The sequence below is a fragment of the Erpetoichthys calabaricus genome, chromosome 16, assembly GCF_900747795.2.
Source record: "Erpetoichthys calabaricus chromosome 16, fErpCal1.3, whole genome shotgun sequence".
NCBI lineage: Eukaryota > Metazoa > Chordata > Cladistia > Polypteriformes > Polypteridae > Erpetoichthys > Erpetoichthys calabaricus.
Window position 1 is genome coordinate 5,127,424 of NC_041409.2, and position 14,414 is coordinate 5,141,837.

Consider the following 14,414-nt stretch of genomic DNA (forward strand, 5'->3'; position numbering starts at 1 on the left):
GTCAGCATACAGAGAGGAGGTGCGGCGGTTAACGGACTGGTGTAAAGCCAATAACCTGTCTCTGAATGTTGACAAAACAAAGGAGATGATTGTTGACTTTAGGGCGGCACGGTGGCGCAGTGAGGTAGTGCTGCTGCCTCGCAGTTGGGAGACCTGGGGACCTGGGTTCGCTTCCCGGGCCCTCCCTGCGTGGAGTTTGCATGTTCTCCCCGTGTCTGCGTGGGCACTCCGGTTTCCTCCCACAGTCCAAAGACATGTTGATTAGGTGGATTGGCGATTCTAAATTGGCCCTAGTGTATGCTTGGTGTGTGTGTGTGTTTTTGTGTGTGTCCTGCGGTGGGTTGGCACCCTGCCCGGGATTGGTTCCTGCCTTGTGCCCTGGGATTGGCTCCAGCAGACCCCCGTGACCCTGTGTTCGGATTCAGCGGGTTGGAAAATGGATGGATGGATGTTGACTTTAGGAAGACTAAGAGTGACCATCTGCCACTGAACATTGACAGCTCAACTGTGGAGGTCGTCAATAGCACCAAATTCATGGTCCCACAACACCAGCTCTTTAGCCAAGAAAACCCAGCAGCGGCTCTACTTCCTGCATAGGCTGAGGAAAGCCCATCTTCCACCAGCTACTCTAACAACATGGACTGGTCTGATATCTGATATATATGTTCTGTTCTGCAGTGTTGCACATGGTTGCACATGTCTGCACATTTGACTCACATGCACCTTGTTATATATTATGTATCTTTATGTTATGTGTCATGGATTCTTTGTTGTCGTGTGTTTTATGTAGCACTATGGTCCTGGAGGAACATTGTTTTGTTTCACTGTATGCTGTACTACTGTATATGGATGAAATGACAATAAATACTCTTGAATCTTGAATCTTGAATGAAGCTGTTCAGAAGGCAAAGGGTGGCCCTCCTCTGTATCAGGTCCCTGACTGTAATATATTATTAGGTGTTTCCCATTATTTTACCAGGCAACTTTACGCCATTAATATACAGTATGTAGCAAAATGTGTGTTTCTGTGTCTGTGTGTTCATATACATGTACAGTATACAAAAATGTAAATCTTTGTTTTATTATTTATTTAGCACCATGTTTCTAAGCCTATAAGACAGTGAGTCCCAAAATGCATCAGCAATTTAATGATCATGGTTGCCTTTTTTTGCAATCTGGAACATCTTTGGATATACCTTGCCATTTGTGACTTGGACTTCTTTATTTTTTAGACATTACTTCATTTTTGAAGACACTTTCCAATATTATGAACTTTCTCTGTAAATAAACATTTTGTTTTTTATATAATTTTGTGATAGATAGATAGATAGATAGATAGATAGATAGATAGATAGATAGATAGATAGATAGATAGATAGATAGATAGATAGATAGATAGATAGATAGATAGATAGATAGATCTCTGTTTTCAGTTATTAGTACTAAAACCTAAGTAATATGATATTTATAACTAGTTACTAAAACTCTGTTTCTCTTCTTGGTACTCACATGTGGCACTTAGTGCCACTGGCCAACTTCTTTGCCTACCTATGGAAAAGTCATCTCTGATAAAGGAACACTGGAATCATCAGGTAGAAGGGTCCATTCATCAGACTGGCTGGTCCAGTACTAGCTCAGCAGTGGAATGGCCAGTAGGAGGAGGCAGGTTGTTGGCCAAGGTCCATCCATCCATCCATTTTCTAATCTGCTGAATCCGAACACAGGGTCACGGGGGTCTGCTGGAGCCAATCCCAGCCAACACAGGGCACAAGGCAGGAAACAATCCCGGGCAGGGTGCCAACCCACCGCAGGACACACACAAACACACCAAGCACACACTAGGGCCAATTTAGAAATCTCCAGGAACAAATCTGAATCCTCATATGAGATATCATCTACTCTTGCGTTTTGCTCTGTACTTGTACTATCACTGTTGTACTATTGTATTGTATTCCTGAGGTAGCAATGATAGATTGGCCATCTAGCTCTGTGAAGAGGATTACTTGTGTTCAGTTATGTGTATTGTATTCATCCTATTTGTTGACACCCATTGTACAGCCAGCCTTTCTGGAAAGGGGTGTCTCTTTGAATTGCCTTTCCCAAAATTTCCTCTATTATCTTCTTGCAAGGGTGGTTTTTTTGGAGTTTTTTCTTTGTTCTTAGGGAGTCAAGGGTCGGGAGTTGTCAAAAAATAGGGCATGTTATTATTGCAGCTATCCTTGTGTGATTTTGAGCTATATAAAAATGTGTTATTTTCATTTATTAAAATCACTTGTTCCAGTAAATGGTTATAGCAGGCTAGGGCCTCTACCAGCAGCATTGTGCGCGACAAATAAACAGAGACCCAGATTGAACACAAACTCGAAGCAATCAATCCTTGTCCTGGACTAGCACAGGGGATGTACGTTTTACTTCAAGACAGTTTTCTTTGTCCCGAATTTCTTATTTTAGTCAGAAACTTTTTAAAATACAAGAAATGTGGTGGCTCTGAGGCTAAGGATCTGCGCTGGTATCCCGAAGGTTGCCGGTTCAAATCCCCGTCACTGCCAAAAGAGATTCTGCTCTGCTGGGCCCTTGAGCAAGGCCCTTAACCTGTAATTGCTTCAGGGGCGCTGTACAATGGCTGACCCTGCGCTCTGACCCCAAGGGGTATGCGAAAACTACCAAATTCCTAATACAAGAAATTGTATAAGGCGGAACAAAGAACAAAAAAAAAAAAAATGTGTAACCCTGATGCCCTCCATCAAATCCAGCACTACTGGACTAGAAATTTGTATAAGGTCATTTACATGCTAGGCTATGCTGCCATCTGCTGTCTACTTAATATAATCACATCAGCCCTATCATACATAAATCGTACAGTTCCTGATCCGCGATTCCAGTGTTTTCTCATTTTTTCAAATTGGGGGCGCGGTTCTCCAGAAGAAGTCAAGGAAAGAAAATCATTCAAATTTAAAAGATTGCCTTTAAATTGTCTCACATAGTTTTAAATAAACACTGCAAAATAATTTCGGCAATTGTTGCATGAAAGGTAGTTATCAATTCGAGAAATGCTGCAGTTCCCAGCCGAATGGCTGGGCAGTGGCTTTAAAAAGGACCGTTAATTATACAGCGGTATAACACATACGCCTGTCTGTGACAGAGAGTACAGTCAGACTAGAGAGACAGAGACAAGACAAAGAGTGGAGTCGCGGCCGAAGAACTGACGGGTCGGTGGAGCTGAAATGCAGTCAGACATAGAGGTTAGGATTAGATCGCTACCATTCATGCAAGTACTAAACGAGCTCGACCGACCGTTCCAGCAGTGCTTCGGCCGCGACTCTACTCTCTGTCTTGCTCACCCGACTGCCTTCTTCAATTCCGTGCCCACCGACCGTGTCAGTTGGAGGTTGCTGATCACGGATATGATATGGTTAATATTTAATTCGTTACCGGTGGCACTAGCCTTCTAAGATCAACTCCCAGATGATTAAAATGACCAAATTCAAATATAAACATGTGGAGTATCGATTTAGACCATTTCAAGGTCACAGATTATGAATATGATTTTTTTTTATGTTGATCATATATTAGGAATGTAGCCCTCCACGGACCTCTATCGGATGGTAAAAAATGGCATATTTCTATTACAACCGTTAGACTTTGAACTTTTCAATTGAAGCACACGTTTTAATATTTAAAATATCTGACGCAACTATTTTTTTTTTCTATAATGCACTTCTACCACTTGATTTAAATTATTAGAGTTCTTATGAACAAACGGAATTAGGGCGTCTTACGTGAAGTCAGACATTTTAGTTTTGGTAAACATGTTTGATGTATCATTTGTCAGAACAGTTTTAGAAATTGGCAGACTAGTGCAGAAAATACAAGGAGGTAATTGTTAACAATTTATTGTTAACGATACAGTCGAATGCCCGTATGTAACATTAGTGTTATTAATACAATATCAACCAACAGCAGAAAGCTTTTAGAGTCACTAAAGTTCGTAACCTTCGCGCGTACGTAAAAAAATAATACAGGAACAGGCTGAACCTATGCTTCTCTGTTTTTTTACCATAAATTGTACGTAAATTATGGAATACGTTTCTCCTGCTTTCGATCTGCATTCAGATATAATCGTACAACTTTAGTAAACGTAAAGTATTGAAAGGCATTTTCTTATTCCATGTTAGATCACACTAATGTATACATCAAAAATAATTCGCTAAAAAGAATTTGGAATATACATGAAAAACTAAAACAGACCCACACAGAATTATTATCAGATAATTCCTTATTAAATTTCCTAGGTCACATATTTCATAATAGTCAAAAACATTAGGACAATTTAGTAAGAAGTCACACTGTATCGGTGTGGTGTTGAAATGTCACCCACAGCACTCGGGTCCCAATCCAGGTGGATCGGCGTGTGGTGGGTTCGACATCGCGCTATCAGCGCATGCTCTCAACCCTGCTAATGTCCAAAATCATGCAGTGGGACTGGTGATAGCACATATCAATATCCAGGATCATGCACAGCTTTGCAGCACTGGGCATGTAGACGAAGGCGGCCCTGGCAAGGTGGTACAACATTTTGGGGGTCCTTGGCTTAACAAAATTCGCAATAGGCAGCATCGCTTATAATCAAGGAACTTAACACTGGCAGAACCACTGCACACACTCTCTGATACGGCGGCTTCACCAGTTAATTTAAATTGCACGTCTTTCGGACGTTGAGAGAAACGCAAGCGAAACGAAACGAGGGGACTTGTCAGAAGTTGAACTAAAACCGCTGGATCTGCTTTACGTAACACAAACGAAGCGTATGTTAACACTTAACTATTCACACTGGTGTATTTTGTACAGCAATCTGTTATTTTTGCCCAACGTCCTTTTACATGAACCTACCGACAGCATCCTCTATCTGTCTTCGGCTTGATTCACTACAAGGACAGTGTCGTAATGGTTTCCCTCCAGTGTGCTCCCAGCCACTTTTAATGGTGGATGCACAGTCGCAAGTTCCATGTGGTGCATTTGATACATTTTTGGTGCCTACGTATGTGTGACCACGATGAGATGTTCTCCTTGCAATGACTTTGTTTACAAAGAACATTCAACAACTGAAGTGAAATGTGATACATGTGCAGATCCTGCTGTGGATGAAAGTGTAACCGGTGACGAATGATCACTGGAGAAGTGGATCTGGTTTATTTTCAGAGTCCTAGACTGTGTCATACAATTCAGTAATATGGTATTAAATTACATTAAAACACATACAATTTAAAATTATTGCAATATTTTATATTAAAGCCTCACAGCGTGCATATAAATAGTCATTTTAACACTGGAGCATAAAGTTCATCATGTGAGTACTTATGAGATGAGAAATGGGGCGAGTAGTTAAGGGTAAAATAGCACAAACTAATAGCCAGGTAGCCCCAACTCTAAAGTATTACGTGAACAATTACAATTACGTTTTCTTAATATTTCTATGTATAATTATGGCATAATCTATCTAAAACAGATTGATTCTATTTGTAAATAGGCAGGATGGCTTCCCGCAGACGTTTGTCATCGGAAACAGCGATAGCGTATTGGCGTCATTAAAAAAAATGCACTTTTTAAAATGTCTAAAGTTTTATACACATTTATATATAAATATCACTTAACAACATCATCATTACTACTAGAGGCATCTTCCATTTTAATAAGCCCGCCAGGTTTAACCCGGAAATAGTTGTTCGATGGCAGTGTTTATTTCCGGGGTCGTAGGTACCTTGTTATTCGCGTGATTCCTGACTGGCAGGGTGCATTTGAGATAACGTGAAACCTGGCAGATTTAAAAGGATACTCTGCGTTTTCAGGAGGAAGCCGGGACACTTCTGGCACGTCACTTGATATATAGTTTAAGAAAATAGTAGGACACAGGAGAGGTAAGTCATTAATTGAGTGATTTAAGTAACGAAGGTTAGCTGACCGTTGTTCGTTCGCACGATAGGCACATCGGCTTCGTTTCATAAAGTTTTAATTTTCAAATAGAAGAGAAACATGAAGGCAATGAACGAATTAATTAAGTATAAGAATAGAAACCCAAATGATGAACTCTATTCGCTCAGCACATCTGATGTACTGTGTCCGGAGAGCATAATCTATGCTGATTATTTTGAGTCGAAGAGAAACGTTAAAACACCACATGGTAATGTATTCTGCATGGCCTAAAATTAAAAAAAAAAAAAAAATCAGTGAATAAAAATAGTTTCCGCCACAAATGTATTTTGGGTCGCCTTTATACCAGCAACAGTACGTCTTCATAATGTCTCAATTAATAGGAGGACAACAGAGAGTTATGTATTTGAAGTGATAGTAAAAATACAGATGTCTCATAAATGTAAAAAAAACAAGCACACTGCTGTTCATTTCTGAATGCAGAAAAGAGAACAGAAAAAAACTAATTAAACAATGTGATCAATCGGAGAGAAAATTACTCTGATTGTGAAACTGGTTGGAATAAAGACGTTCAGCTACCGGGGTGTCCCCAGGAAAAGGGCCAGGAGTCTGAAAACCGCTGTTCCTGAGTATTATGTTCCCAGAAGCACACGGGTTTCTTTCTCCTGTCAATTTATTAACCCACAACCTTATTGTAAATAAAAATAAACGTTTTTGTTGAAAGAAACCTACATAATTAGCTGAATGGTAACAACTGTGTGCAGTTTCTCATGGTTCTGGAATAAGTGTATTAACCTAAAGGAAAAATCAAACAACTACAAACTAAACCTGTACCTATCTAAATATTTATTATGTACTCTAAGACATGTTAAAACAAAAATTGGAAGTATTTATTTTTTTTAAATTAGCCTTCCATTGGTTTACATTGGTTTACACGCCTGGACAAACTGGTGAGGAAGGCAGGCTCTATTGTAGGCACGGAGCTGGACAGTTTGACATCCGTGGCAGAGCGACGGGCGCTGAGCAGGCTCCTGTCAATAATAATAATAATAATAATAATCCATTGCATCCACTAAACAGTATCCTCTCCAGACAGAGGAGCAGCTTCAGCGACAGACTGCTGTCAATGTCCTGCTCCACTGACAGACTGAGGAGATCGTTCCTCCCCCACACTATGCGACTCTTCAGTTCCACCCGGGGGGGTAAACGTTAACAATATACAAAGTTATTGTCTGTCTGTATACCTGCATTGTTATCCATCCATCCATCCATCCATCCATTTTCTAACTTATCACTCTTTAATAATTTAATATTGTTCTTTATCAGTATGCTGCTGCTGGGGTATGTGAATTTCCCCTTGGGATTAATAAAGTATCTATCTATCTATCTATCTACATGCAACAGCTGCAAGGGCGAGGCACAGTTTCACAGGAAGCATATGGAATATTTCAACATTAACTGGAATAACATTCTGTGGCATGATCAATACAAATTTATGCTTTCACTTCAAGTATTTTAAGAACATGGTCTTATCGTGAATGCTAGAAACGTCTTAATGCTTCTGTGTATTGGGGGTCATAGAAACCTGTTAGGATTTAGCAAGCTACATAGAAATCAAATAGGAAAACCTGACACCTCCTGAAAGAGTTTTAGAAGAAACTTTACCTTGTTATGTGACAATGCACAATAGCTGCACTGGTGAGCCTTTGAATGAATTGTCAGGGCTCTGGAGTTTTTTGTTTTTATTTTTTATTTTAAATTCCTTTAGAAAGTTTTGAGCTTGTATGAAGTTTTGGGTGTTTTTATGGTAAGCAGTCCTTAATGTAAATGGAATCTTAATGCATGTATTTACACAGTTTTAAACATGTTTCAAAATGGTGTGGTAGAAAGTAGTATTTAAGTAAGTAATTTCTACTTAATATATTTTTCAGAAATCAAATGAGTGAGGATTGATCACTTTGTGTTAGGCTAAAAAAAGACTTGTTCTTGCACTCTTATGATTTTTTTTTTTTTTTTTTTTTTGGTATCTTGAACATTTTATATGAAAACACACATGCGCTGTGGAATAATCTACTGTCATGTTCTTCAATACCATATTATCATTGTTTGCTCACTTTTAATTGTGTGAAATTTAGGACAGTCAAGTTGAAATGTATTTGAAAAAACTGACCCATTTGTTAAAGGCTAATAAAATGTATTTGGTTTATTTCTTCGAGTAGGTTCCTTTTGGCAATTAAATGTTGATTTAGAGATATAAAGAATGTTTAATTAAAACAGATTAGCATCTGACCTGACCCCTAATCTTTGAAATTGGCTGGGGAGCAGTTATAGTAGCCTTCCAGGATCAAGGCTGAAAAGCAGTTGACTGTTGGTTGTAACATTGAATTTGTGAAACTGAGCAAGTCACTAAGCTTTTGGGGTTACTTTTATAGCCCAAAGAGATCATTTTTAAAGATCTGGAAACTAAAAGTAGATGTAATGTTATGTCTTGGGTTCAAAAACCTGGATGTAGCCTGTGTGGAGTCTGCATTTCCTCCATAAAAAAATAATAATCATAGTAATCCAAATTTAATTTCCGATCACTTAGCTTAATTGGTGAGAGTGTTGGTGTGAATGTGTGAGTGAGCCCAGTGATTGACTGGTGAACTTTTCAGGGCTGTTCCTTGTACCTAGTGCTGCCAAACTGCACCCCAGACCCTGCAATATTGATTTGGATTAAGGAGGTTTGTGATATATGTGGACTCTTCTAGTTTCAAACAGAACTTTTCCAGTTTAATGCCTGGCTGTTGTCAGATAGCCTCAGGGCCTTTCTCTCCTTTATGTCTTAAGACACTAGCACATCACTTCAGGGGAGTGATCCAGATGTCTGTCTACATTTGCTTATTATAAATCTATATGTCCATATAGGGAATAAACAACCCAGGGAAACTTTAGAAGATTAGGAAAATAGATGGATAACATCCAGTTACCTTTCAGTGCATTTTGGTAGTAGACAGCTGTGGTGTTTTTGCCAATGTAATTATAAAAATAAGAATAATTTAACTTTTTTGGTATACATGTTCCTCTATATCTTGCAATTTTTATTTCAGTGTAAAAAGTTTGTTTTCATGTTGAATGGACAATATAACAAATCCGGAGTCTTCAGAAATTTATCCACCTAGAAGTAAATGACTTGGGATTATATAAAAATGTGGCTTGTGTAACTTCAGACTTCGTTTTAAATTGTTCAGCTGGGAACTAAAAATGATAAATCGCACCCATCAATAACCATTTGTTTTTGTTTTTTTTTTCCCATTTTTAACTAGAATGTCTCTGGCAGATGAGCTGTTGGCTGACTTGGAGGAGGCACGTGATATAAATGAAGGACCCGAAGAGGATGAGGGTAGTGGACTTGAGGATGAGGATGGGACCCAGCTGGAGGATGTGCCGGAGGAAATGGAGATGGATATTGGCAGTGCCGAGAGTGTGACAAGTATTGCTAAACTTCGACATAGTAAGGGGGTGAGCAAAAAGTTAGGAATTGTTTTTGCATTTTTTTATCCCTAAGGCCGATTAGTACTGGATTTAAGGTGAAATATATGCTAAAAGGAATATTAATATTAGTACTTGGCAATAGATTATGAAAATGATAAACACCAACAATGAAAATTGCAGCAGAATACTACAAAGTTCTGATAGTGGATTCATCTCTGTCGACAACCTATTAATTCAAAGTTATGTTAAGTTTTTTTAGGTGGAGAAAGAATGTTTTTTTAGAAAATATATGGAAATGTTTTGATTGAATGTAAATTTTCAGAAACAGCATCTATATTCCAGTCTGGCTAAGACAGAGCAAAATTCATACATTTAGAGTTACTAGGAGGCTTCAACCCCCCAGCCTGTGCTATGCGCCAGCCACTTCGCGTCACTGCCACTCCTGTTGTGAAGAGGGGGGCTGAATGCACCCCAAGAAGACGCTGTTGCTCCTCCAGAACCCTCTCTTAAACGGTGATACAATGGGAAACAAATAGTTTTTTGTTTTTTTCTTTGCTTGATCAGCTGATGGCTTGCTGCTGCTGCCGCCATTCTGTGTGATCTGCATCTCTTGCGGCGCACTTCTGTCATATCACCTATGACCATACAGTGCATCCGGAAAGTATTCACAGCGCATCACTTTTTCCACATTTTGTTATGTTACAGCCTTATTCCAAAATGGATTTAATTAATTTTTTTCCTCAGAATTCTACACACAACACCCCATAATGACAACATGAAAAAAGTTTACTTGAGGTTTTTGCAAATTTATTAAAAATAAAAAAATAAAAAAAACTGAGAAATCCCATGTACATAAGTATTCACAGCCTTTGCTCAATACTTTGTTGATACACCTTTGGCAGCAATTACAGCCTCAAGTCTTTTTGAATATGATGCCACAAGCTTGGCACACCTATCCTTGGCCAGTTTTGCCCATTTCTCTTTGCAGCACCTCTCAAGCTCCATCAGGTTGGATGGGAAGCGTCGGTGCACAGCCATTTTAAGATCTCTCCAGAGATGTTCAATCGGATTCAAGTGTGGGCTCTGGCTGGGCCACTCAAGGACATTCACAGAGTTGTCCTGAAGCCACTCCTTTGATATCTTGGCTGTGTGCTTAGGGTCGTTGTCCTGCTGAAAGATGAACCGTCGCCCCAGTCTGAGGTCAAGAGTGCTCTGGAGCAGGTTTTCATCCAGGATGTCTCTGTACATTGCTGCCGTCATCTTTCCCTTTATCCTGACTAGTGTCCTAGTCCGTGCCGCTGAAAAAACATCCCCACAGCATGATGGTGCCACCTGAGTCCTTCAGGTGCCTTTTGGCAAACTCCAGGCGGGCTGCCATGTGCCTTTTACTAAGGAGTGGCTTCCGTCTGGCCACTCTGCCAAACAGGCCTGATTGGTGGATTGCTGCAGAGATGATTGTCCTTCTGGAAGGTTCTCCTCTCTCCACAGAGGACCTCTGGAGTTCTGACAGAGTGACCATCGGGTTCTTGGTCACCTTCCTGACTAAGGCCCTTCTCCCCCGATCGCTCAGTTTAGATGGCTGGCCAGCTCTAGGAAGAGTCCTGGTGGTTTCGAACTTCTTCCACTTACGGATGATGGAGGCCACTTTGCTCATTCGGACCTTCAAAGCAGCAGAAATTTTTCTGTAACCTTCCCCAGATTTGTGCCTCGAGACAATCCTGTCTCGGAGGTCTACAGACAATTCCTTTGACTTCATGCTTGGTTTGTGCTCTGACATGAACTGTCAACTGTGGGACCTTATATAGACAGGTGTGTGCCTTTCCAAATCATGTCCAATCAACTGAATTTACCACAGGTGGACTCCAGTTAAGCTGCAGAAACATCTCAAGGATGATCAGGGGAAACAGGATGCACCTGAGCTCAATTTTGAGCTTCATGGCAAAGGCTGTGAATACTTATGTACATGTGCTTTCTCAATTTTTTTATTTTTAATAAATTTACAAAAATCTCAAGTAAACTTTTTTCACGTTGTCATTATGGGGTGTTGTGTGTAGAATTCTGAGGAAAAAAAATTAATCCATTTTGGAATAAGGCTGTAACATAACAAAATGTGGAAAAAGTGATGCGCTGTGAATACTTTCCGGATGCACTTTATATTCGATCTCTTTTCACTTTTACCTTTTCATCAATATTGCACTAAATTTTGATTCAGTGTTTGGAATTATATCATGACAATGCAACATATAACTGCCTGTGAGTGAATATCGTTTCTTTCTCTCTACAAGAAATGTCTGACAATAGCATTCACACAAATGAGAAATGATTTCTCTCACGGGATTTCACTTTCACCAAACAACAAACTTTTAATTCTCGTGTATATGGCTCTTCACTGGGAAGAAACACTACTTTTTGGTTTTTTTGCCCTTATGGCAACACAAATTATATGATCTACAAGTCTCCCACTTTAAGTTTAAATCCGAAAAATATATTTGATCTCTTTTCTCTGCTCCGTTATTCCACCAAGTAGTAATTTCCGTTTGTTTGCGCTAATGCGATCTTTACTATCCTTTTTTTGAGACTTTAGAGTTTTTGTACATCCATTATCTTTAACCTGTTCTTCATGTGTACCGCACCAAAGTTTTTGAATTCTTTACGACTTTCTACTTTGTCATCTACTTTGTTTTATTTCTGGCCCTGGGCGTGGTTAAATCTCTTGGCACAAAGATTTTCTCGTGGCACGTGAAAGTGTCTCTCTGAGAAAATCACATCTCATCTCCTTCCAACCTCCCAAGATTTATTTTATTTTTATAATAGAGAGACCGGGTGCAATCCACTTAAAAAAAAAAAAAAAAAAAATGTGTGGATGTGTACACAGTTGTGTAGTATGATGAACTTGCATCCTGTCAAGGGTTGGTCCCTGCAGATATAAGGACCAGTTTTTGTAAGCGTTACCTGGAAAAGTAGGTTATACAATTGTAGGGTGAAATAAAGCAATCTTAGTAACTTTACTAGAGAAGTATCATTCCATTCAATTTAGGAGTGCACTATTATTGCAAAATTGATGATTATTGCCTTTAATATTGTAATTGCAATTATTAATTTCAAATTACAGTACAATAATAGTACATTGAATTGCAGGCTTTAGGTTGTGTTGCTGGTCAAAGAAGTAATTAATACAGACAGTCCCCGGGTTACTTACAAGATAAGGACTGTAGGTTTGTACTTAAGTTGAATTTGTATGTAAGTCGGAACAGGTACATTATTTTAATAAATGCTATTGTTGACCGACTGTAACCATGTGCTCTGCCAATGAATGATGGAGTTTCACCTCTCTCTGACCTTTTTATTATTTCTACTTTATTTTCCATGGCGATGGTTTTTCTTTCTCTTTACTGTATTACCAGCACTTGCATCAGATTTGTGTTTCAGAGACATTATTGAAGGGTGAAGACAAAAGGTTAAGATGAGCTCTTCTGCACAGCACTGTACAGCTATCACAGCAGGATGGCACCCCTCGTCAGCACGTGTGGTGTACTGACAGACTACTTCCTACTATGTACCTAACAGTACAAGCAGGCTTGCTATTGAGAATGAATGGGAGCAGCGAGGGGCGGTTCACCACCCACCCACCACACAGTCACCTCCACTACAGTATGCAGCCTGCAGCATGCGTCCGCCCACCGAGAACTAACACGGTGCGGCCAAAGGCGTGTAGTGAATCGCCCACCACTGCCCCCATTCAACAGGCAGCCACCCGAAGCACACTACAATGCTACCCTCCTGCCGCCCCGTTCACCCTCAATGGCCTCTGTTCAGCCACAACCGGGTCACCGCTTGCAGCATTACCAGACGCCCACCGAAAATGATTCGGGGGAGCCGTGTGTAGTGGGCGGGCAGTGACATGCCCTACACAGCTCCTTCCAGCCTGCATCCGGTCAAGAGCAGTAGCTGCGGCGGCGTAGTGGGCGGACAGCGAACCACCCCATTAAGCCTCCATCCTACGCACAAGCGATAGCCGTGGCCCCAGTGACTATGGACCACGGGTCACTGCTCGCTTGCTGCTGGGAGGGACACAGGGACACTACACTGCGCGAGCAACAAAATCGCACCCCTCCAGCCACTACTTGCAGCATCCTCTGGCCAAAGATGACGGAGCAGCAGTTAATGAGGCGCATGCTTCACAGCTGCGGCCTCATTCGTAAGTCGTAGGTCGGATGTCCGTAACCTGGGGACTGCCTGTAGTTCCTTTATTTTTAACAGTGTTACTGTTGATAATAAAACCATTGCTTTCTGTTAATTTTTTTTTATTATTTTTTTTTACTTTGAGTTTTGATAGAGTTCATTATTCATCATATATGCCTAGACCTATCCAGCAATTTCCTGGTAATAAATGGGCCAGTAGTCAATGTTTTTATTGATTTTAATTAAAAGCAAATAACAATCCATACAATCAAATCAAACTTAACAAAACTAAAATTCAACACCCACACAAAAGAAAGGGAGGGAAGCCAATCAACAAAGCAAATCTTTGAAGCAGCAAGGAAGTAAGATTATCCTTTACCCCGATCTAGAAGATTATTCTAAAATGTTATTGATTAGACCCTGACATATTTTTATAGTTTTAAACAGATCCTCAGGGTGAGGATTTTTTTGTCCAATTTTAGATAGTATAGAACATCATTTACCCATTGACTTAAAGGTGGTGAGTTGGGATTGTTACAGTTGAGCAAGATAAGTCCAAGTGTTAGTAGAGAGATAAAGGCAATTATGCTTTGTTTGTCCTTCTCCATTTTAAGCCCATAATGGAGTACATCAAACACAGCTGTTAATGGGTTATGTGTAATTGTGACACCAAGGCTATCTGATAGGTATTCAAAGATTTTTGTCCAAAACGATGTTAATTGGTGCACATCCAAAACATGTGGCCCTGTGAGGCTGGAGCTAGATTGCAACATTTATGGGTTGAATAATGCCCTGGAAATATTTTGGATAGTTTTAATAGAGATAATTGT

General features: G+C 39.9%; 1 protein-coding gene across 1 annotated transcript in view; it reads left to right on the forward strand.

The window, feature by feature from the left end:
* Positions 1 to 5,748: 5,748 nt before the first annotated feature.
* prpf31 (PRP31 pre-mRNA processing factor 31 homolog (yeast)) overlaps positions 5,749 to 14,414 on the forward strand; it is a 34,722-nt gene continuing 26,056 nt past the window's right edge. The window contains exons 1-2 of the mRNA XM_028821693.2: positions 5,749 to 5,915; positions 9,234 to 9,429. Of these exons, the coding sequence (XP_028677526.1) occupies positions 9,235 to 9,429 (195 nt within the window). The 5' untranslated portion in view covers positions 5,749 to 5,915; position 9,234. The remainder of the gene's footprint in view (positions 5,916 to 9,233; positions 9,430 to 14,414) is intronic.